Source organism: Periplaneta americana, chromosome 3, assembly GCF_040183065.1.
Source record: "Periplaneta americana isolate PAMFEO1 chromosome 3, P.americana_PAMFEO1_priV1, whole genome shotgun sequence".
Classification (NCBI taxonomy): Eukaryota; Metazoa; Arthropoda; class Insecta; order Blattodea; family Blattidae; genus Periplaneta; species Periplaneta americana.
In genome coordinates this window covers 206,651,336-206,675,267 of record NC_091119.1, presented here as the reverse complement: position 1 = coordinate 206,675,267, position 23,932 = coordinate 206,651,336, and the positions used below count along the sequence as shown (strand labels likewise).

General features: G+C 36.1%; 1 protein-coding gene across 3 annotated transcripts in view; it reads right to left on the bottom strand.

The window, feature by feature from the left end:
* Nucleotides 1–23,932, bottom strand: part of LOC138696975 (uncharacterized) — a 49,539-nt gene that overhangs the window by 10,584 nt on the left and 15,023 nt on the right. For 2 of the 3 annotated variants that reach the window (XM_069822522.1, XM_069822520.1), the window contains exons 3-8: nt 13,271–13,391; nt 9,987–10,051; nt 9,560–9,595; nt 9,341–9,452; nt 5,058–5,140; nt 3,199–3,226 (exon numbers count right to left, since the gene is read on the bottom strand). In XM_069822522.1, the coding sequence (XP_069678623.1) occupies nt 3,199–3,226; nt 5,058–5,140; nt 9,341–9,452; nt 9,560–9,595; nt 9,987–10,051; nt 13,271–13,391 (445 nt within the window). The remainder of the gene's footprint in view (nt 1–3,198; nt 3,227–5,057; nt 5,141–9,340; nt 9,453–9,559; nt 9,596–9,986; nt 10,052–13,270; nt 13,392–23,932) is intronic. The other variant, XM_069822521.1, reaches the window with a different exon arrangement.

Genomic DNA, 23,932 nt, shown 5'->3' with positions numbered 1-23,932 from the left:
TTCCAAAGGGGTTAGAGTGAGAATAACGAAATTAAAAAATCGGAAGTCTCTAGGACCAGATAGTATTGCTACAGAGATTCTTAAATTAGGTTCCGAGGCCATAATTCCATACTTAATGCGTATATTTCATGTTTCCATAAACAATGCAGCTATTCCATGTGACTGGAAATCAGCTATAGTGGTACCCATACATAAAGGTGGAAATAAATTAGATGTCGGAAACTACAGACCGATTAGCCTTACATCTGTCGTATGTAAAGTCATGGAGCATTTGATATCGGATTATATTCGTCATGTTCTAAATGCGAAAGACTGGTTTTACAACCGCTAGCATGGTTTTAGGGAAGGTTTCTCATGTGATAGTCAAATTACGTCGCTGGTTCAGGATCTAGCTGAAGAGGTAGATAGAGGCGGAAGAATCGACGCAGTTGTGATTGATTTTTCGAAAGCATTTGATTTGGTGCCACATGACATATTAATAGATAAGTTAAGTAGGCTAGGAATAGATAAAAGAGTGGTGCTATGGATCCAAGAATTCTTAAAAGATAGAACCCAGAGAGTTAGAGTAGGTCATGCAATATCGGAAATTGGAAATGTAAGTTCAGGGGTGCCACAGGGCAGCGTTCTGGGTCCATTACTCTTTATAATATACGTAAATGACCTATGCCAGAATATTACATCAAATGTGAGCTTTTTGCAGACGACTACATTATCTATAGAAAGATTAGAAATAATTCAGATGTAGATGCTATTCAAACAGACTTGAATAAAATTTATAACTGGGCGTTAATGCATAGGATGAAAATAAATGGTTCTAAAAGTAAATCTATAACATTTTGTAAAACCCGAGAGGAAACTAGTCTTAATTACGAATTCAGTGGTGTTGTAATTCCGCAAGAACAATGTTGTAAATACCTAAGAGTGTATTTAAACTCCAAACTTTCTTGGGGAGAGCATGTTGATAATGTTACGGGTAAAGCATGGAGGGCACTTCACTTTATTATGAGAATCTTGAGAAAGGCTAGTCCCAAATCGAGGGAAATAGTATATCTAACGTTAGTGCGACCGTTAATGGAATACGGAACTACATGTTGGGATCCCTATAGAATATATCAGATAAATTTCTTAGAAAGAATACAGTATAGGGCAGCTAAATTTGTTAAAGGTGAAAGAGAAGATGGAAACGATACGATAAAAGAACTTAAATGGGGAAACTTTGGAAAACAGATGTAGGAAAACTAGAATAATATCATTGTATAGAGCACATCTAGGTCAGAAAGAATGGGTAGACATAACGGCTCGGTTCGAAAAGCCAACGTACTATGGTAGGAACGATCATGATTTTAAAATCAAATGTAGGAAACTGAAAACGGATGTAGGTAAATTCTCATTTTTAAATAGAACTATAAATGATTGGAATGACCTACCTGTAGCGGTCTTTGAGGGCTGTCCTTCCTTAAGGAGATTCAAGAATAAATTAAAAAGTTGTGTATATAGTGCAAATTAAAATTAAGTTGACATAAAACATTTAATTTTTTAAGGTGACATGTATTTATTTAGCCTGACGAGTTACTCCCTTGGTTTGAATTGTAAATTATTTATGAATACCGTGTAAAAGGGTCTTAGACTAGAAATGTTTAGTTTAAATGTAGTTCTGTTTATAAGTATGCATAAGGATGTAATTATTTGACTTATTTGAACTGTTGTATCAGTGAAGCGAGGTGAGTCAGTGAAGTTATGGTTTTAGAGTGCAGTGAACAGTTCCGATCAGTGATAATTTATAGTGTCAGTGAAATGTGTTCTATAGTGTCAGTGAAATGTGTTATAGAGTGTCAGTTAAATGCATCATAGTGCCACTACAGTGAGTGAGATGAGAGTAAAGTGAAAGACTATTGAAACTTATGTAGGGCCTATACATAATTATGTAGGCTGTATTGTAAAATTAGGTATTTTATTTATGTTTTATTATTAATTGTAATTATTGTGTAAAATTGTATTGCGTATTCTTATTGTATTGTGTATAAAATTGTATTGTGTATTGTAAATTTTATTGTTTATTGTTTATATTGTGTATACCACTGCCACCGGGTGCTTGCCCACTTACAGTGTAAATAAATACATATATATGTGCGACGTTAAACGTGGTAATTTGGGAACGTTCCTTTATTATAAATAATTTGTAATCACAAAAGACTAGATATTATATTCATATATTTTTAAATTGAAATTAGTAATAACAATAAATTTCCTTAATCACGGTGTAGAACCAGTTTCGATAGGAGTACCGTACCAAAACAAGTTTATCCACATCACGTCTTCTACTTAGGCCGTGTCCCAGAGCTCAAGTCTACACTACATGGTAGTGACTAGCAACTAGCTAACTTGTAAACCACACAATAGAGAGCTTTGGACATGTATGATGGAATAACGACTTTCTTCACAGTATAGCACTAAATTAAGAATTAATGCAGTTTCATCTTCAGTTATCAGCTGTTATTATTTAGAAATCTTAGTTCTGCGATTGTGAACACTTTCCTAGCGAACAGCTCATGAACCTTTTATTCTCAGGTTTACGAACTGAATCGTAATTTCTTCAGACCCTAGGAAAGAAACGTACAAAGATTAGAAGTGTACAAGATGTTCGGAAGATAAATTACATTTATTTTTGTCATAATTAAATCAAATTGTCACCATTAATAAGTAAATTTGCTTTGTTTCCAGTGCCTTTTTATATCATTATCAAGTTTGCTTTCTTTGAGAAAATATTGTTTTATGACTTGCAGTCATTTTATAACAGATAGAAGAAATAATTTACCTACAAAAAGAGACAAATTGATTGACGAAAGTTGATAGCGACTCTCGCTTTCTAATATTGTGATAACTTTTAATAGAAACCTCTAGAATTCAGCAAGGACTTTAATGATTTCAATATCACTGAGATTTGAGGTTTTAGGAATGTCGTCAACTGAGATATTTATACAGCAGAATATAAACTTTACCTGAGGTTCTGCAAGATTTGGTGCTTGTAACAGTATTACTGAAATTTACAAAAATTGTACATTTGTGTTTATATTGCTACTTATTTTTCCTTCAGAAATTATATTGCTTTGTAATCGTTCACTGTGTGTTATGCGGATATTTAAAATGCAGTAACTACAGTTTTGCACGCATATAAATACGCTGAATTTTATTTCTTACCTTTGACCTGTTTCTCTGCCGGGCAGTACTGCAAGAAATTAAAATACATTTGATTATTTTATGTGGAATATTATCTGCTTCTAAGTTACATATAAACGAAATTAAATGAACTAACAGAAAATAAGGATAGGTTACTTGACTTGTTGAAATGAAGACATTCACTGGAATAACAACTTAATGTACATTAGATTACTTTTTAAGTTTCCAACATATATTGAATCTTAATAAAAATTTCCCTCCTGAAAAAAATACTATGTACCTCTAACAAACACGGCCCCCTCTAGAAGCATTTGAATTTACAATGCTGTTATACCACATCTGAAATGTTTGATGATCTATAAATCAAATTCAAGATTTTGTAGTTATGTTCTTGTTCCAGAGAAAGTCTCAATTATGAAGGAAATATTATGTACATTTTGTGAACAATTTTCAGAGATTTCCGAGCGTTGTAGTCACTTCCACAGCCGTTGATAATTCATGCACAGGTTTATATGAACTTGTTTTACTTAAGATTTGGTAAATTTATGTGTTAATTTTACTTTAGTTAATGATTATTTAATAATTAAGGTAAATTAAGAGCACAGTATCAGTTAACAAAGGGAAGTTGTTTATATAACAGATTTACAATATCTTTAGAGATAAAATGTAGAAAGTGTGTACTGCAGCTGTATGAACTCTTTTGCTGAGAATAGTTGTTACGAACACTTCCTGCAATAATTACTACTCCCTCTGAATCACCCTGTTTATTATTGTTATTCTTATTGTTTTCTGTGGCTCACTCGAAACTTTTACACCGAAAGCTACGAAGATCAATTTTCAAAACTCTGCTTAAGATGCTTCTACATGGTTAACGTGTATACGAAGTGTGTTGTAAAAATGTGAACTTGCTAACAGAAAAGTGAACTTTTTTGTTATTATTATTATTATTATTATTATTATTATTATTATTATTGTCATCATCATCATCATCATCATCATTACAAGATCTTTTCCTCTCAGTTTTCCCAACTAATACTCTACATGCATTTCTAGATTCACGCTTACGTGCTACATGCCCATGTCAAACATCTGCATTTAATGTTTAATGTTATATTAGGTGAAGAATACAATGCGTGCAGTTCTGCGTTGTGTAACTTTCTCCATTCTCCTGTAACCTCATCCCTATTAGTCCCAAATATTTTCTGAAGTACCTTATTCTCAAACACCCTTAACCTATGTTCCTCTCTCAAACTGAAAGTCTAAGTTTCACAACCATACAGAACAACCGGTAATATAACTGTTTTATAAATTCTAGCGTTAAGTTTCTTTGAGAGTAGACTGGATGATAGAAGCTTCTGAACCGAATAATAACAGGAGTTTGCCATATTTATTCGGCGTTTAATTTCCTCTAGAGTGTCATTTATATTTGTTCCAAGTTATTTGAATTATTCCACCTTTTCAAAGGATAAATTTCCAAGTTTTATATGACTATATTCTGGTTAGGAGACATAAACTTATAGTTTGGTTCTTTTTCGGGATTTACTTCCAAACCTATCTCTTTACTTGTTTTAAGTAAAATTTCTGTGTTTTCCCTAATCGTTTGTGGATTTTCTCCTAACATATTCACGTCATCCGCATAAACAAGCAGCTGATGTAATCCGTGCATGTTTAGCACTTACGGAAACAAATAGGCAATTTAGGAAATATCCTCAATTTACTAATTGTAGAAATGTATAGAGAGATGGAGATTATTGGTCAAGGTTCCTTATGTCTTACATACAATTTTGAGTTGACAAACACCACCGTGAGTATTATCACTTATCCACACAATAAAATGAACAAATACATAATGTCTCGATATTTCAATGGTGTTTACTTACCATGTCAGCGAAGTGGTACACGCATTCTACGTAGTCACTGGCTGCTCTGTTGCACAAGGTATTCTGCTCGATACCTGTTTTTACTGACATAAATATTACTGAAATTAACTGCTATTATCGAACAATGGAGAGTTTTTGCACTCTACTGATAGGCCTACGCTAAGCGATTAACGCCATGTTGACGTCATTGACGAAAGAGCGAATCAGAGCCATTCACTTCATGTTGTTTCAATAATAGACTCGCTATCTCTAGGTGGATAATGTGGACGTGAACGAAGTTTACCGCAGGGCTAATTCGGTGTTTAAACATGGCATGTCGTTTGAGATTTACCACTGTGGACGATGTTCATCTACTTAGAACCGCTCAAGATGGATACATTATTCTATCAGAAGTACAAGAAGGCTCAGGAAAGAATTTTTCGTGGAAATTCCAACCGACAAAGGGTTGAGTCGTGAGTACTCCGCCAAGCAAAGACGCTTTTGTTCAACTCGCCGCAACTCTGAATTTAGTAAAGGTTTTGAGTAGCGAGCACATCGCAGTTAGTATTTTTTTCTCACTTTTCAAAAAATATTTTCATTTCGAATTTGGTTGTATACTTTCCTTAGAGATTGAGCTATCAATTATATAAAATAACATCCACCGCGATTGATTGACAATCATAGCAGTTACGACATGATAAATATTTAAAGACGCTGGAAATATCGTATAATAAAGCCGTACGTTAAAGGAACACTTGCAATGATCCCTTCCGATTCTTTTCAATGTTTTACGAACGTAACATACGGTACGTCACCAAAAACGTCACTATTGACGTCAACATAGCGTTAGCCGTTTAGCGGACCAGGAAGGTGTGAAATCTCTAATAATCAAGTGTTCATTTTTGTTAGAAAAGTAATTAGTTTTATGATATTCATATGATAAAATGCAGTGACAGTTCATCACCACTTAGAGGAACACTCTTCAGACTTATGAGTTAATTGAATTGAATGTAATAAACATTTGTATAACATTACAGAAGTTTGTCATTATATCAGTTTCACAATTAGAGATGGCTTTGTACATTGTACAGCAAAATATATGTAATGATATACCGGGTGTCCACATGAAACACGTACAACTTCACGTGTAACTAACAAATTATTGAGACACGATACCTGAATGTGGTTTTCAGAAACTGACAAAAGGTTTGTGGGAATTTTTTTGGATTGTTAAAATGAGTGCATTGGATTGTAAATTTTGGTGAAATCTGAAATGTGGCAGTGGACATGGCACAATGTGTATCCTGGTTTATCGAGGCACGATCAGAAACACAGGGTCAGCTTCACGTCCGGACCCAATATGGAAAAGAACCGCCATCACGGCCAATAATTCGGGGGGTGACATCGAAAATTTATAGAGAGTGGGAGTGTGCTGAGACAGAAAGGTAGTGGGCGGAAAAGCACAAGTGTGGAGGACATTGAACACGTGCAAGAAAGCCTTCCTCGGCATCAATTCTAGCCAGCATGTCGACAGCAAATGCTGTGCGGCGTGCACGATCATCAGGCTGAAGAGCTTTCTCTACCTGAACTTTGTTCGCAAACAGCCTCAGATTCTTGTAAAGGGCTTTGTGGATAGTCGAACGTGCCAAGTTCAATTCCCTGGTGGCACAGAGAATGGACTTACCAGGGCTTACTGATCGTGTGTCGATAAACCAGGATACACATTGTGCCATCTGCTGAGGTATCCACATCTCCTTCAATGTCAGATTTCACAAAAATTCACATTTGAAACAAAAAAAAAAAAAGAAAGAATTTCAACAATGCAACAAAATTCCCATAAAACCGCATTCAGATATCGTGTCTCAATAATTTTTTTACTTACACTTGAAGTTGTAAAGGTTTCATGTGGACACCCTGTACATTTGAAGAGATAAAGAAAAGCTTAATGGAGATTGAAGAAGTGTGTTGTAGGATAGGACAGTGTGACTATATCTAAGAGGCAGAAATGAACATAGCTTGTGGAAATGTATTAAACAATGACAGGAACTGAGGGGAAACTGGGTATCAAATCGAATATTCTAATATAGTGATGTTAAAGTAAAAGAGGAGGAGAAACGATGGATATTTAGATTGAACGAAGGAGAACTTAGAAGAATAAGAATAAAAGAAAAGTAATAGGTAGACTGGAAAAGTTGTGTAAGAGAAGTATTAAGAGAATGTAGTTGTGATGAACCGAGAGGGATAGAGGAATTAAAAAAAAAATAAGGTATAGAGATTCTTTTGAAGTGTCTGTAATAGTGGAAGAACTCTTGCGGGATGATAGTAAATAAGGATAGATAATAAAGACGTAAGTATGAACATATAGTAATACAGATGATAAGGAAGGGACTATAAAAGTTCAGGTACGGTGAAAGCAATGACAGGGGGTATATCTTGTATTAAGTTTTATTACTAAACTAAGTATTTATTAAGATGTACAGATAATGATAGAGATAAAAAGAAGAAGGATAATGATGAAGGGGGTACCAAATGTAGGAATATCAAGGGCCGCCGTGACACATATACAGAATAAATAGTAAATGTCATTAATTTCAGGGGGTTATTCTGTGAGATATTTGAAACAAAAACGTTTAATACAATTTTGCTCGTTTTTGCTCTTTTTCCGAGATAAACATTGTTTAACATAAAACATTTCAAAGCGTGTTCTTCAGGGGGTTGTCCTTTGAGATATTTCGAACAAAAAGTTTAATGAAATTTTGCTCGTTTTTGCTTCCCTTCCGAAATAAAAATTGTTTTGTATAAAACCTTTTAAAGAGTGTTTTTCAAGGAGTTGTTCTTTGAGATATTTTGAACAAAAAAGTTTAATACAATTTTGCTCGTTTTTGCTTCTTTTCCGAGATAAAAATTGTTTTACATGAAACATTTCATGGCTTGATGAAAGAGAGATGGAACGGAGAAAAATTCGCTCCGGCGCCGGGATTTGAACCCGGGTTTTCAGCTCTACGTGCTGATGCTTTATCCACTAAGCCACGCCGGATACAATCCCGACGCCGTTTAGAATCGTCTCAGATTAAGCTCCATCTCTTGGGTTCCCTCTAGTGGCCGCCCTCTGCACTACGTCATAGATGTCTATGAACGCAGGACCGAAGTCCATACATGTGTTGAGGTGCACTCAGATGAGTGACTGATTGGCCGGGATCCGACGGTATTGGCGCCGTCTTAAATCACAAAGTGATTTATTACGCATATCATATATATTTTGATGTACCGAAGTACATATGATATTTCCATGCAGATATTCTGCGTCATCACATGATGAAAGAGAGATGGAACGGAGAAAAATTCGCTCCGGCGCCGGGATTTGAACCCGGGTTTTCAGCTCTACTTGCTGATGCTTTATCCACTAAGCTACGCCGGATACAATCCCGACGCCGTTTAGAATCGTCTCAGATTAAGCTCCATCTCTTGGGTTCCCTCTAGTGGCCGCCCTCTGCACTACGTCATAGATGTCTATGAACGCAGGACCGAAGTCCATACATGTGTTGAGGTGCACTCAGATGAGTGACTGATTGGCCGGGATCCGACGGTATTGGCGCCGTCTTAAATCACAAAGTGATTTATTACGCATATCATATATATTTTGATGTACCGAAGTACATATGATATTTCCATGCAGATATTCTGCGTCATCACATGATGAAAGAGAGATGGAACGGAGAAAATTCGCTCCGGCGCCGGGATTTGAACCCGGGTTTTCAGCTCTACGTGCTGATGCTTTATCCACTAAGCCACGCCGGGTTAAAATCCCGGCGCCGGAGCGAATTTTTCTCCGTTCCATCTCTCTTTCATCATGTGATGACGCAGAACATCTGCATGGAAATATCATATGTACTTCGGTACATCAAAATATATATTTCATGGCTTGTTTTCAAAGGCCATTGATTTAAATCCCAATATGCTTGGTCAGTTCCGTAGGTCATAGCGTTTCGAAATTGAACCTACGTTAATATGAACGTTTTACTATTTCTTTTTTTTTTTTTTAAATCACACGTAAAGTCATAATCTATCTTCTTTAATCACTGTATGATGTATATCAGGAAATGACACCCGAAGAAAAATTCCAGGCACTCATTGCAACCCAAGGTTCACATACCCAATAGGCCTATCATTATTTCAGATTATTAGCTCATGCACGCATAATCACTTACTTCTTCTTTTGCTATGAATAACATTAACTTTCTACTTCTGTTGCATAACTTGAGTGTAATTTCAACGTTAAATAACTCATATTTTTAGTAAGTTACCTTTGAAGCATTTATTGCGAACTCCATTCCAGAGCTTGTCGCTTTCAACGAATGTGGATGGGTCCATAAATTTGATAGCTTCGTCAGGGATGACATTGCCATTGCAGTCCGCCTATAATCACAAATAGTTCCAAATTTAAAAAAATATCATTATTTTATAATTTATGATGGTTTGGTCCGTGTTGAACATCTGAATTCACCAAATTCCAGCGTACTTACCATCTTAAATTCTTTAAACACGCATTCCACGAAGCACTGAAAAGTAAAAGTGACTTTAATGTAGTTCGCACAATTTTATCACTTGTATAATATTTGTACAATTTAATAAAGTATATTGTCTGGATCTTGTTTTTGGAAATTATTAACGCTTAAGGAAGAATTTTGAATGGATACAAGTACAGAGGCTAAAACCATAGCTAAACGAACAAAATAACGTAAAACATTGCCTCACTGACAAAATCAAGAATAATATAACACTTTGTAATGAAGTTAGACACACAATAATCTTATAAGTTTCCTTCATCCTGTAAACAGGATGATCTTACATCTGTGGAAAGTACATAGAAGCTGCCCGTCAGATGATCTCGCTTGCCAATCTAGTGTAATACTTGCTTTCTTGGCGTTCCCTGTGGTTGCAGCTACTTACCACACTGTAATTCCCGAATCTTTCACGTTCTGCACCATCATTTGGGCCTTTCGTATTCTCTTCTGCTGGAATAGAAGTTAAAAGTCAGGTCATCTCATAATTTTCTTTGTACTGACACAATTCCTTCGTACAAAATTAAATTATATTTTATTTAACGACGCTCGCAACTGCCGAGGTTATATCAGCGTCGCCGGTGTGCCGGAATTTTGTCCCGCAGGAGTTCTTTTACATGCCAGTAAATGTACTGACATGAGCCTGTCGCATTTAAGCACATTTAAATGCCATTTACTTGGGCCGGGATCGAACCCGCAATCTCGGGCACAAAAGGCCAGTACTATACGACTGCGCCATCCAGGCCGACCCTTCAAAGTGGACTTGGGTCACAATACAGTAAGAAATAGAAACATTGGATAAAGTACCATCAATTAATTCAAAATCGTGTAGCTTGCAGCGTTTCAAATACTCCAGAGACCAGCTTTAATATTGGAATATGAACGTTTTCATTTACCTACGTCGATCTCAAGATTAAATATATATACATATATGGCCAGAATGGGATACAATTTGAAACGGTGATAACGTTAAAAGTTACACAGTCATCATCACCGTCATCATTATCATCATCATCATTATAATCATAATCAAGGTTGGTTCCTTTTGGATTCGTTCCGACTCCAAAATTTTACTAATTATACTGAACAACAGTGAAATTTTTTCTTGCACGAAGTAAGATCCGTCTAATTCAGCTTTTAGCGCTGAATTTAATAATGGTGCAATCCATTTTTGTCTGGCACTTTGTTTTTTTTTTTAAGTCTGCTTTTGATTTTTGGGTGGGCTATAAATGCTAATATTTCTTTGATACTAAATGGTACAATAATCAAAAGCTAATAGTAGTAATCAAATTAATTTATTTTATTAATTTACTGCTTTAGTGGACAAGGACTCTGGTGTGACGATATTTTTGCCCCACATAACTTTATTTCCTTTCACAGCCTCTTAAAATGTAGTAAAGATAACACTTTCAAAAGGTTTTGTTTGTTTACTTTTCCAGCCCCTCACATTTAAGTTATGATACAAAACTCCCTTCTAAGTATCCTTTAACTTTATGTATCTCCACTCCTTATCTTATTTATTGCACCACTCTGAAGGTCAAGGCCACTCCAGAGAAATGTCTTCAGTTCCTTGTTAGGAGACTCAGTAACTTACAAGTTTTACTGCTGTAAAGAAGTATGTGGTTGATACAGCCATCATTTAGCTTTGTGTGTAGTGGAATCCATATGTTATGTTTGTGTTCTATTAAATTAAAGTACTAGAACACAGAGTTAAATATTTCGCGCAAGTGTATTAGTGATCCTGACAATTACTGTTTTGTGTGTGGTGAATATGCAGTTAAATCTATAGAAAAGGTTTACGAATTATATTTTGGCTGTAAACTAGGTGATCAAAATAGGAGGTGGGCTGCTCATGTGTAATTGTGCTAGCCGTGTAAGCGGGCGACTAAAGAACAGAGAAAAGTTTCTATGCCTTTCGGAATTCTGATAGTATGGAAGGAACCAACCAACCATATTGATGACTTTTATTTTTGTATGTCTAAAATAGGGGGGCTTAAAGGAAAAGACAGTAAGAAAATTGAATACTCTGGTTCAGAGTTTGAAGACACAGACCGAATGTGCGTCATCAGGTAATTCAGGGAGAGTTAAATGATCTAGTCCGAGATTTAAATCTTTCAAAGCCCATGCAGAACTTTTAGGCTGTATGCTAAAAGACTGGAATTTCTTGCACAGAGATACAAGCATATCTGTATTTAGAAAACGAGAGGAGCAGCTGGTTAAATACTGTACTTCAAAATGGAGGATTCCCTGTGTTACTGTTGTGATGCTCATGTTTTAGTGAATGCTCTTGGTAAAAGTCACAACCCAAATGAATGGAGTCCCTTCACAGACGTATCAAAGTTAATCCTGAAAGCTGTGCTCTTACATAATGGAAACATACAACCATCGTATCCATTGGTCATGCAGTGCAAATGAAAGAAAGTTATGACAATATGGAACTGCTCTTTAAAAAACTGCATTATAACAAGTACAACTCGTCTATCTGTGGTCATTTTATTTCTTGCTCTAAAAAAAATAAAAATATGTGATGTAATAAAAATATAAGGGTCCTACATAAAATCTAAGTGCATATTTGAACTCAGCGCATCACAATACATAACAAATTATATATTGTGTAAAAAAGGTTTTTAAAGGCCAATTTTGTTGTTTAGTATAATTTACTGGTCTTCCCATCTTTTCAGAGATCTTCCCAAATGCCTTTCCCAAGCTGGTGTGTTGTGTCGAATTTCCCTTGATAACTGGAAATAATTTAAAAAAATATTATGTGACAGTGATCTTGATAGAGCGGTAGAAACATTATAGAGGTCTTAATTCAGCAAGAATATCTCTCCGTCTGCCTTTGTATCGCTTTATATTCACATAGACTCTATATAGCAATAAATCGAACATAAATTTTTAATTATTTATTAACAAATTTATTGCAAAAGTATTGCATCTGAAGTTCGCATTTAGTTTTGTTCCGATTCAATATAACCTTAAATTCTCACATTACGTGGCAATATGGAGGATCAAGTATTCTGACAGCAATGAACGAAAGTGAACGTTTCTTAAACTACTGTGATGAAATTTATACAGGGTGATTCGTAAGTAATGTCATTAATTCCAAGGAATTGTTCTTTGAGGTATTTAAAAGAAAGTTTCATACAGTTTTGCTCGTTTTTGCTTGCTTTTCGAGATAATAATAATTGTTTTACATGAAACATTTCATAGCGTGTTTTGAGAAAGCCATTGATTAAATTTCCAATATGCTCAGTCAATTTAAGAGAGCAGGGTGTTATGGTAACAAATGATTGAAAGAATTTTATTTTTGTCTTTTAAATGTGAAGAAATTTGATCCGAACAGATGTAACATTTTAAAATTCCTTTCAGAACTAAAAGTTACATTTGTTCGGATACAATTTCTGCACATTTAAAGGACAAAACTAAAGTTCTTTCAATCATTCTTTATCATAATACACTGCTCTCTTAAGTTGACTGATTAAGTTGAGAATTAAATCACTGGCTTTCCCAAAACATGCTATGTAACAATTTTTATCTCGAAGAGGAAGCAAAAAGGAACGAAATTGTATTGAACTTCTTTGTTTAAAATATCTCAAAGAATAACCCCCTGAAATTGATGACATTACTTACGGTTCAGCGCGTATATTAGTAGCAGTACACGTAGCAGCTTACCTTTCGATTCTCTTTCTTCGATTCCAAGCTTGTTCATTGCTTGGATGTAACATTTCTCCACAACTTCGTCTTCCTCTTCCTCTTCCTCTTCCTCGTATGTTTGTTCGCAACAAAGCTGAAACTAACAGAGCACTAGGAATAAATCTTTCTTGCCTGCTTCAGAAATGAAGTATTTTGTACATGAAGTGATTGCAAGAATGATTTAATGAGCCCAATGTGTCCCATAAAGGGCTAGGACTTCCTAAGAAGGAAAGGCTCACTTACGTATATCATGTAGCGAGCTACTCCACGTAATTGTGGTGATTACACTTGCTATTTGAGTCTAACTACTGGTTCACTTAGCACATTTCGCGTTTTTTTGTCGTTTTTAATGTGACCAGAACTTCTGAAGCCCAAAACGGGACACTTACCAGTACAGCAGCATCTCAGAAAACAGTATCTTGTAGTAGTACAACATTCAGTACCGGTACCGGGAGTAGAAACTTAATTTTTTAACTTTAAAGTAGTATAAACATAATGCAGACATTAATTGTTCAAGATTATACACGTATATATATTATATACATATTATACAATTAAGTTTCTACTTCCGGTACCGGTATGTGTAATAAATAAATGAGAACTGGGATATACACACATACAGGGCAACCCATAGGCCTATCTATATCTAACTTTTCATTTATTTATTACACATAAATGACATTACATGAGAGGATCAAATTGGAATAAAATACCGTAGTCATTGGGTTTATTTAAAATTCAACGTAAGCACCAGCATTTGCAGCACATTTTTCCAGACGTAGCTGTGCGTTCTGTACTGCATCACGCTTCCAAAGTAATCACATCCCGAGGTCTAAGGTATCTCCACAGAAAACAAATCCAAGGTGTAAATCTGGGCTTCTTGCAGCCGCAGGGGCGTATTTTGCGGGCTACCGGGACTACCGGCGGTAGCCCAAGGAAATTACAAAAGAAAAAGTTTATAATATAACATAATGTAATAATTTTGTATTATTAGTTTTACCGTATTAATTAAAATTAAAGTAATTGTTAGATATATTTTGTGTAATAATAGGGTCAGCGGTAGCCCAAACCCTTTAACCAGTATACGCCCCTGCTTGCAGGCCACTTGACATTCACAAGGCGCCCGATGACCTGGCCAGGAAAAGCATTGTTAAGTCATTTTCGTGTTATCAATGCAAAATGGAACCATCATGCATGGAGTGCACAGCGTCAGCATCATCCCACCTTCGTTTGAGTACAAATTCTGTTACGATCATACACAGTCAATCTTGTTGCCATAGTTACTGCTTCAAGATTTATTTATACAAAACACTTTCCAGTAAATTTTCTGATTAAATGCACACGTTTCGGACCGCACGCAAAACACAAAATTTCAGTCTACCCAGAAAAAATCTATTGGGATAAATTTTTTTCTGATGAATGAAAATCCATAAGAAATTTCATATTCTCCTTCTATTGGGTGTTTATTTCAAAGTGTGTCATGACGTCACTGTTGTGAGTCAGCGATTTGAAGCGAATTTCAGCTTTTATGTCAGAGAAGTTGCTTATTAATCAAGACGTTCAATCTGAACTTGAGGACATGTACGATATAACTTGAACGTCGTAGCAACAGATGGCGGTCTGTACGGTCTGTGTGCTACCATAACCTCTTTCGAACTGTGTTTTGCGCGGGCAAGTCGTACGCAGGGTATTTGTTATCAGTTGCGTACGGTAACATTCCACTATACAAATCAAATGCTCCGTGTCCATATTGACCGTCGAAGTTAATGTCAACAAATACGTAAGTAATCGTCTTAACCCTCTCCCCATATCCCGACAGTAAGAAAAAAACCCACCTCAGTACATCTTTCCAAACAGTTCACATTCCTGCCACTACCGGCGTTACCGTACGTATCGGTAAGTACTCTTCAGAATGAACGCCGTACTTGCTAGGCAACTTCTCTGACACATTGGTTTTACACCTCTGCGGAAGTGTAGGAAGATTGAATTCTCTACGCTCATCGACTAGCCATATGACGGCATACAGCGAGCCATGACACACTTTGAACTGAACACCCAGTAGACGTTGACGAAAACAAGGAAACTGTATTTGAATTTAACTTCGGTAATTAACATTGCCTGCAATGGTGGTAACCTTCAATTACGTTTTCTCTGATGTTCATACGTTGTTCATTCTGGCAAAAACTCTTTCTATAGGAGCATTGGTTCCAGGCAGGAATAAGTCAGAGTCTGGAATGACAATCGTTAAGGCCGGGTGCACACAGAATCAGACGCGGCGCGACGGTCGCGAGTAGACACAAGGCGACACGAAGAGACAACATCGAATGACTGCTAGAAGTTCGTCGCGAGGAGACTGTCTGATAGCTGCAGTGTACTGCGCATGCGTTAGTAGTGGCTATGATTGCACGCGTTCATTAACTACAAAAATACTATTGTTGTGTAGTGCACATTATTCATAATGGAACTGGATGCGGAAAAATTAGTTGATTTAGTACAGGAAAGATACATTCTGTACAATCTTTGAAACAATATCACGAGAATAATGTGGTTTCTGAAAATATGTGAAAAATTGCAAATGAGATGAAAGCACCAGGTGAATCATAATTTATAATAAAAACGCTGCGTAACAAATGTTAACATTTTTTTTGCGCTAGGCATGTGATATATGTTTTCTATATAATTTGAGCCTCCTGAATACGAATATGACAATAAAAACAGTTGTTAGTTACGGTTTTTTGAGAAATTTTGGAATTTATATCTATTCAAAATATTGTTTTATATAATGACAATAAGGCTAAATATTCACTGTTCAGAAGATTACAGCTTTCTTTTTCTTCATTTTCTTTTACACTGGGTATCAGGTACATCACGAGCTAAAGTCCAACAATAGTCTGCTAGCATATTGGTACTCCACTGTCCTTGGTATCTTTTTTCCATAGTTGAAATTTCTTGAAGGAAGCGCTCATCATGCTCATCACTGAAATCGCACAATTCTCGGGAAAAAAAAAGTCAAGATGTGAGTGAAGGAATGAATTTTCAGGGAAATTTTACAACCCCTAGTTTAATACGCCAACAGTAATTTTTTCACTAGTTCTTCATAGTTCTCACTTCTACAGTTATCCAGAAAATTAATACAACCTCCTTGAATGCAATCCAGACGACTGTCTCTTTTCCTTCCAGCAAAGATTCGAAGTGATTGTCCATTATTTCTCTAATTTGTGGTCCATTGAGAACTCCCTCTTTTATTTTTGAATCACTAATAGCAGGAAACGTTAAGGAATGCGCGCTGGTCCGAGTCCTCATGGGGGAAGAAATTTTCTCATGAAATTTCGGCCAGTGTATGGGACCGGTGCCCACCTAGCATCGTGATGCACTTGGGGAGCTACGATAGGTAGCGAAAGCCGGTTGCGAAAGCCAGATATAACGACTGGGGAGATCATCGTACTAACCACACAATACCTCCATTCTAGTTGGATGATCGTCCACCTCTGTTTTGGCATGTGGACGTGAGGCCAGCAGCCGGCTGGTCGGTCTGGGCTCTTCACGGGGTGTAGCGCCACGGATTATTAATAGCAGGAAATGTTCATGGATATTTTAAAATGCTTCAGTTTTATAAATTGTTCCTTTAATAAAATTCATTAACCCTAACTTATTGTGTAAAAGGGGTAAAATTACTTCGCTTTGAGGTACGAGGGGTTGGTGTATAATATTTTTCTTCCTTGGCTCTAGTGATTGTCATTTTATTTTATAATGCTTATCTCGAGCGCGAGTCCACACCTGTGGAGTAACGGTGAGCGCGTCTGGCCGCGAAACCAGGTGGCCCGGGTTCGAATCCCGATTGGGGCAAGTTACCTGGTTGAGGTTTTTTCCTGGGTTTTCCCTCAACCCAATACGAGAAAATGCTGGGTAACTTTCGGTGCTGGACTCTGGACTCATTTCACCGGCATTATCACCTTCATTTCATTCAGACGCTAAATAACCTAGATGGTGAAAAGCGTCGTAAAGTAACCCAATAAAAAAAATAAAAATAAAATATCTCGAGCGCGACTGTCCAATTTTACAGAAAGCAGCAAAATTTTGTGTAACCTAATTGCATTCCAAAAAGCAATGCTACAACCTTCAAATTCGCACATATAAACCATTCGTACTTCGAATATTATCATTAAAGCACACTTTAAAGAAATAGCCTACACGTCCTACACAGAATACTAACACCACAGAAATATCCTGGTAAACTGAAGCGTTTTCATACGGCGAACCTGTTTCTTCCCCTCCAAATGGAACCGAAAAAGCCAATAAAACAATTTACGCTTCTAGAAGTGGTTTTGACATGGTGATATATTGCAAAATATAAACTACAGTAATGTAATTAAGCTCACCGTGAAATAAATGCACATCTCAAGTAAAATCAGGTAAACCCAAGTGAATTGGTGCCACGAAATAGACTCGTAGAAGGGCAATAAAATAATTTCCCTTTCTACAAGTGCTTCTAACATGGTGCCCTAGTTATACTAATATTGTTTTCACATAATGGGTCTTCACATTTGTAAAACAAAATAGTTACACACGAAATACGGTAATTTTTAAATAAAATGCATAGAAAATTAATTGTATTGTGCATCTCGAAAACCCGAAGTGATGGAACATTTTGCTTGTTATTTTTTAATTCAGGAGGTCGAAATTAGTAAGAATTTGTTTTATGTCTGGCGCAAAATGACTGTTGACCAGTGTAATTTGTAGTAAGCCTAATTCTCTGCTCTATAATATCACTCATTATTGATTTAATATATTATTTTTCTTTATTGTGAGTGGTGAAATACTCATAAACATAAAAAACTACGTTTGTGCAGTATATTTTAATTTTAAGACTCAATCAATCGTATAGATTTTTAGGAGCTTGCGTCCTTAACAAATAATAAGCAAATGCAATAGAATTTCTCATATAGACAGTCCTCTTTTATTGACGCCATTTTCTAGCCTAGGCCAGTTTTCCAAACCCACACAGCCAGCAAATTAGTTGTCGCGAGCAGACAGTTTTAAGCTGTCGCGAGGCGTTGTAAAGCAAAACGTGCGTCGCGCCGCGTCTGATTCTGTGTGAACTCGGCGTTAGAAGAGAAATGCTGAAACATTTCTACCCATCCCGTATATTCTTTTTTTTTCTCCTCTCTTTTGGATTGAGTGACTTTGCACTAGCAAATTAGGCCTACTGCACACAAACCAATTCAGCGAACGTGGCTTTGTTATCAATGTCACCATTGCCAAAAGCGTGTGTAATGATATCTATATATATACAGGGTGTATCAAAAATACGTGTACAAACTTCAGGCATGGGTTCCTTACACCAAAAGAAGGAAAAAAGTTAATATGAACATATGTCCCATAATCCTTTGTTTCCCCGTTATTCATTTATTACTAAAAGTTTGCGTTCAACGGCCTTCGAGGTCCAACCTCAAAACTTCATTTCTTTATGCACTCATTCATAGAAGGCTGTGACTCATTGTATCAGAAATGGACTGCAGATGGCGAAGTGTTGCCATGGAGACTTGTTTACATGTGTCATTTGTCATTAGTCTGTCTTCAACGTTGCAATTGTGAACGTGGAGTGAGTTAACGTGTTTCGTTCAACCATGTCAGGACGATATTCATTTCGTGAGCAGGCTGACATCATTTTTATGTATGGTCGCGCGAATGGTAATGGACGCGAGGCTGTACGGCTGTATCAGATGGCGTTTCCAGACCGAAGACAACCGAATCATCAAACCTTTGTTGCTGTGTATCGTCGCGTTGCTGAGACAGGAACTGTTGCACCACAGACTGGTGATCGTGGAAGACCAAGAATTGTTCGTACGCCGAACCTCGAAGAAGACATTTTACACTGTGCCGACGACGATCCAGGTATCAGTACAAGACAATTGGCTGTGGCAACTGGTACATCACACAGTACAGCATGGAGCAGCTCTTGTATCCGTATCATATGCAACGTGTGCAGGGCCTTTCGCCTGCCGATTATCCACCACGGGAGAACTTTTGCCGATGGTTTCTAGCACAAATAGCCAATCCATTGTTTGTCTCATTAGTTTTGTTTACAGATGAGGCAACATTTGGGAGAGATGGAATTACCAATTTCCACAATGAACACTATGGGCAGATCGTAATCCTCGTGCTGTATTTCAGGCTAGACATCAGCAACAATTTAGGATTAATGTGTGGGCTGGAATTGTAGGTGACTGTCTGGTAGGTCCATACGTTCTACCAGCACGTCTTACAGGTGCTATCTACAGGGACTTTATCCAAAACACTCTTCCAGAATTACTGCACGAAGATGTGCCTCTGAACATAAGACGAAACATGTGGTTCATGCATGATGGGGCTCCAGCACATTTTAGTCGCCTTGTTCGAGATACACTGACTGGTGTCTACCATGACAGATGGATAGGCAGAGGAGGACCAGTTCAATGGCCAGCACGTTCTCCCGACCTCAATCCTTTGGATTTTTATCTTTGGGGGCACCTTAAACAATTAGTTTATGGAGCAGACATCCCGGATCAAGAAACTCTTCATCGACGTGTCATGGAAGCCTGCGAAACAATTCGACATCATCCCGGAGTATTTGAAAGGGTGCGACAGTCCATTATTCGACGAGTGCATGCATGTCTAGAAGCAAGAGGAGGACATTTCGAGCATTGGTTATGAGTTTTGTGTGTTGGCACATTATGAGTGTACCAATGTGTTGAACAGTTCCTAACGGGGAAACAAAGGATTATGGGACATATGTTCATATGAACTTTTTTCCTTCTTTTGGTCTAAGGAACCCATGCCTGAAGTTTGTACACGTATTTTTGATACACCCTGTATATATATATATATATATATATATATATATATATATATATATATATATATTAACATAATTTAACTTTGGAACATTGTTCAACAAAAATAGTTTCTTCCATTTTGTAACGGGACTCCCCCTCTCAAAACAGGACGTCTGATCACGTTATATTTTTTATTCTATGTTCTAGTTCCTTCCAAGGCCCTGCTTGGATACTCTGGCCTGTGTATTGGCCCCACATGCTGGTTGCCTGTACCCATCTCTCCTGTTTTGTTTCGTCACTTGTCCTCCCCTCTTTCACTTCATGGTTGCAGCACACTGACCTTTGCACTCTGGAGCTGTAAATTCTTGGAGTTCCTTTTTAGAAATCCTGTCTCTTATTTTTGTGTTCAATACTTTAATTTATGTTCTTCTTTGGCTTGCTTCCATGTCTTTTTGTAAGGGACCAAGTCTGACATCTAAATAACAGCATTGACAGGACACAAGTGTGGAGTGCCTGTAATCTCAGTTTACATTCTAGGACTATGAATTTCAGTGACTTCCCAAGCTTGAGCCATTCTCGCCTCTACTTCTTTGCCCATTTTGTGGTTGAATGATAAAAGCTGACCCAGACAGACATAGTCACCCACATATTGCAACTATAGATAAAATATAGTGAGTAAATTGATCAATATTACTGGCCTTGCAAGTCCAGAGGACAGCTGGAGAAAATCTATGACCTCATCGTAAATCGACAAGGAAGCGCTAAAATTACATTTTACGCTGCTAGTGATTTATCTATATTAAGGGATTTAATGGCACTAGCAGAGTGTATCGAATATCTGTATTAAGTACTGTATGTCTCCAGTTTTAGGACTCACAGTACAAGAGGACTCAACAGCTGTGATATGCGTGAGATGCAGATATTATTAATATAGGGTCTTACTCAAGAACGTGATTTAACTTCATCTTGAATTCGTCAAGTCTGAAGTTGGGTGGTGTTCGACTTCGCCACATGATGACGTAGTGCTTCCAGCCCACAGCCGCTCCATACGGAAAGTGTGGAAACATTTTATTCGTGTCTGACTACATTTTGTTCCAAACTCCTTACTTTTAAGAATACCCATTGAAATTGGAAGGTCCACAGATGTAAGCGTGGGGCTACATGCAAGAACATTCTTACAAATATAAAGACGTGGTGGGAAATGGGAAATCAAACGTCGTTTAGGTTTCGAAAAAAGATGAAATGGTACAAAATTTAGAGCACAAAGAAATATAATAATAATAATAATAATAATAATAATAATAATAATAATAATAATAACAATAACAATAATAATAACAATAATAATAATAGTAATATTATTAACAACAATAATAATAGTAATAGTAATATTATTAACAACAATAATAATAGTAATAGTAATATTATTAACAACAATAATAATAGTAATAGTAATATTATTAACAACAATAATAATAGTAATAGTAATATTATTAACAACAATAATAATAGTAATAGTAATATTCATAACAACAATAATAATAGTAATAGTAATATTCATAACAACAATAATAATAGTAATAGTAATATTATTAACAACAATAATAATAGTAATAGTAATATTCATAACAACAATAATAATAATAATAATAGTAATATTATTAACAACAATAATAATAGTAATAGTAATATTATTAACAACAATAATAATAGTAATAGTAATATTATTAACAACAATAATAATAATAGTAATAGTAATATTATTAACAACAATAATAATAGTAATAGTAATATTATTAACAACAATAATAATAGTAATAGTAATATTATTAACAACAATAATAATAATAATAGTAATATTATTAACAACAATAATAATAGTAATAGTAATATTCATAACAACAATAACAGTAATAGTAATAATGGTAATAAATTTATTTATTCTGGTGGTGTTAAGGCCATCGGGGCTTTGTCTTCTACGCCATCAGTAATACAAGTAATAATGATAATATTAATTACATGAAAATTGCATTAGGATCTTAGCCTTATGTTGGATAAAGTGTATTAATATAAGATCATAACTAATATTTAATCTAAGATGAAAAAGTGATAATATATTATAGGTACTTTTTTTAAACTCCACTGTGTTATATTATAAACATTTACAACTTAGCCAATGTTAAAAAATCAAGTATTTCTTCATTGATTGTCAGATGAAATAATAGACCGTAATAAAAATAATAATAATAATAATAATAATAATAATAATAATAATAGCAGTAACAGCAGCAGCACAAAAGGTTTGAAAATATCCTATTTTTCAAGTTTTGCAACTTTTTCTTAGAGTTTTCTTTAAAACTACTGAATGTAGGCCTAACTAATAAAATAATTTAACTTATTTGAAAAATGAATTTATTTGATAATTTTTATTGATTAAACTCTTAAAATTTCATAAGACGACTAAATAAACAAATTGAATAATTTAATGGAGAAACATCACAATTTGGCTTTGATATGAATTGACCGTGAAACCACATTTTTTAGAGTATCATTAATTGGTTACACCCCCTCGGCTTGAATCAATGCAGCAATACGTCTTGGCATACTGCTAATAGAGTCATCAAGTACCTACTGATCAAGATGGTCTCACTCTTCAACAGCGGTTTCTCGGAGGACTTCGACAGTATGCACAGGAGAATTGCGTTGTCGAATGAAGACTTTGAGCCTATCCCAAGCATGCTCTATCGGGTTCATGTCAGGTGAACATGCTGGCCACTCCATTCTCCTGACATGAGCATGATCGAAGAACTCATCCACACGTCTTGCTGGGTGTTCCCTAGCATTATCATCTTGGAAAATTAATCCACCGCCAAACTGTCTTTGAAATGACTCAACGATGGTTTCCAGAATCTGGTTGTAATACAATATTGCCGTCATATTACCCTCGACTGGCATGAGATGTGTATGATGCTACCCCAAAACATGATGGAACCTTCACCTTGTTTGTAATGTGTAACTGCATGGCGAAATCTTGCAACGTTACCCGACTCTTTCCAGATGAGAATTCGTCCTGAATCTGGATTAAAACAAATTCTGGTTTCATCCTACAACAGTACACAGTTCCACCGGTTTTCATGTTCTCTTGCCCATCTCAATCTTGCAATTCTGTGTTGTCTGGTCAACGAAGGTGCTCGCCAAGTAATCTAGCATGCAGACTGACTTCATAAAGACGGTTTCTGATGGTTTGTGTGGCTGTACAATATGTCTTCCAATAATTGGTTGTAGGATCTTTTGAACTTCCGTGGCATTAATATTGTTGACCTCCTTCGAGCCAATAAATAAATGTAGAGATCTTGCTCTGGTGTAGTTACCGTGGCCGTCCTTCTCGAGGTCTGTTGGAGACTAATTGAAGGGTTCAGAGCTAGAGCTGGGGACGGAGCAAGTAGAACTGTTGAGTTACTCGATTCTATCGGTTTATGTGCTTGGCAGCGGAGCACCGAAGTTGCTCGGTTAACCGTAGCCGTTACCGGTCAGTTCAAACGTTGAAACAGAGTTCACGTGTTTTACTTAGTTCTAGCAGACAACAACGTAGGTACTGTTGTATTTAAATATTTTCTGGTGCAGGACAAATTATTTCCTTATCCACAAGGCAGGCTGAAAGACCTCTAGTATTGAAGAGGAGTTCATCCTATTATATGACCTGTCAAGTGGGCCTAATGAACACTGACAGTCTGAACATATTACTGTACTGTACATAATAATAATAATAGTAATAATAATAATAATAATAATAATAATAATAATAATTATTATTATTATTACTATT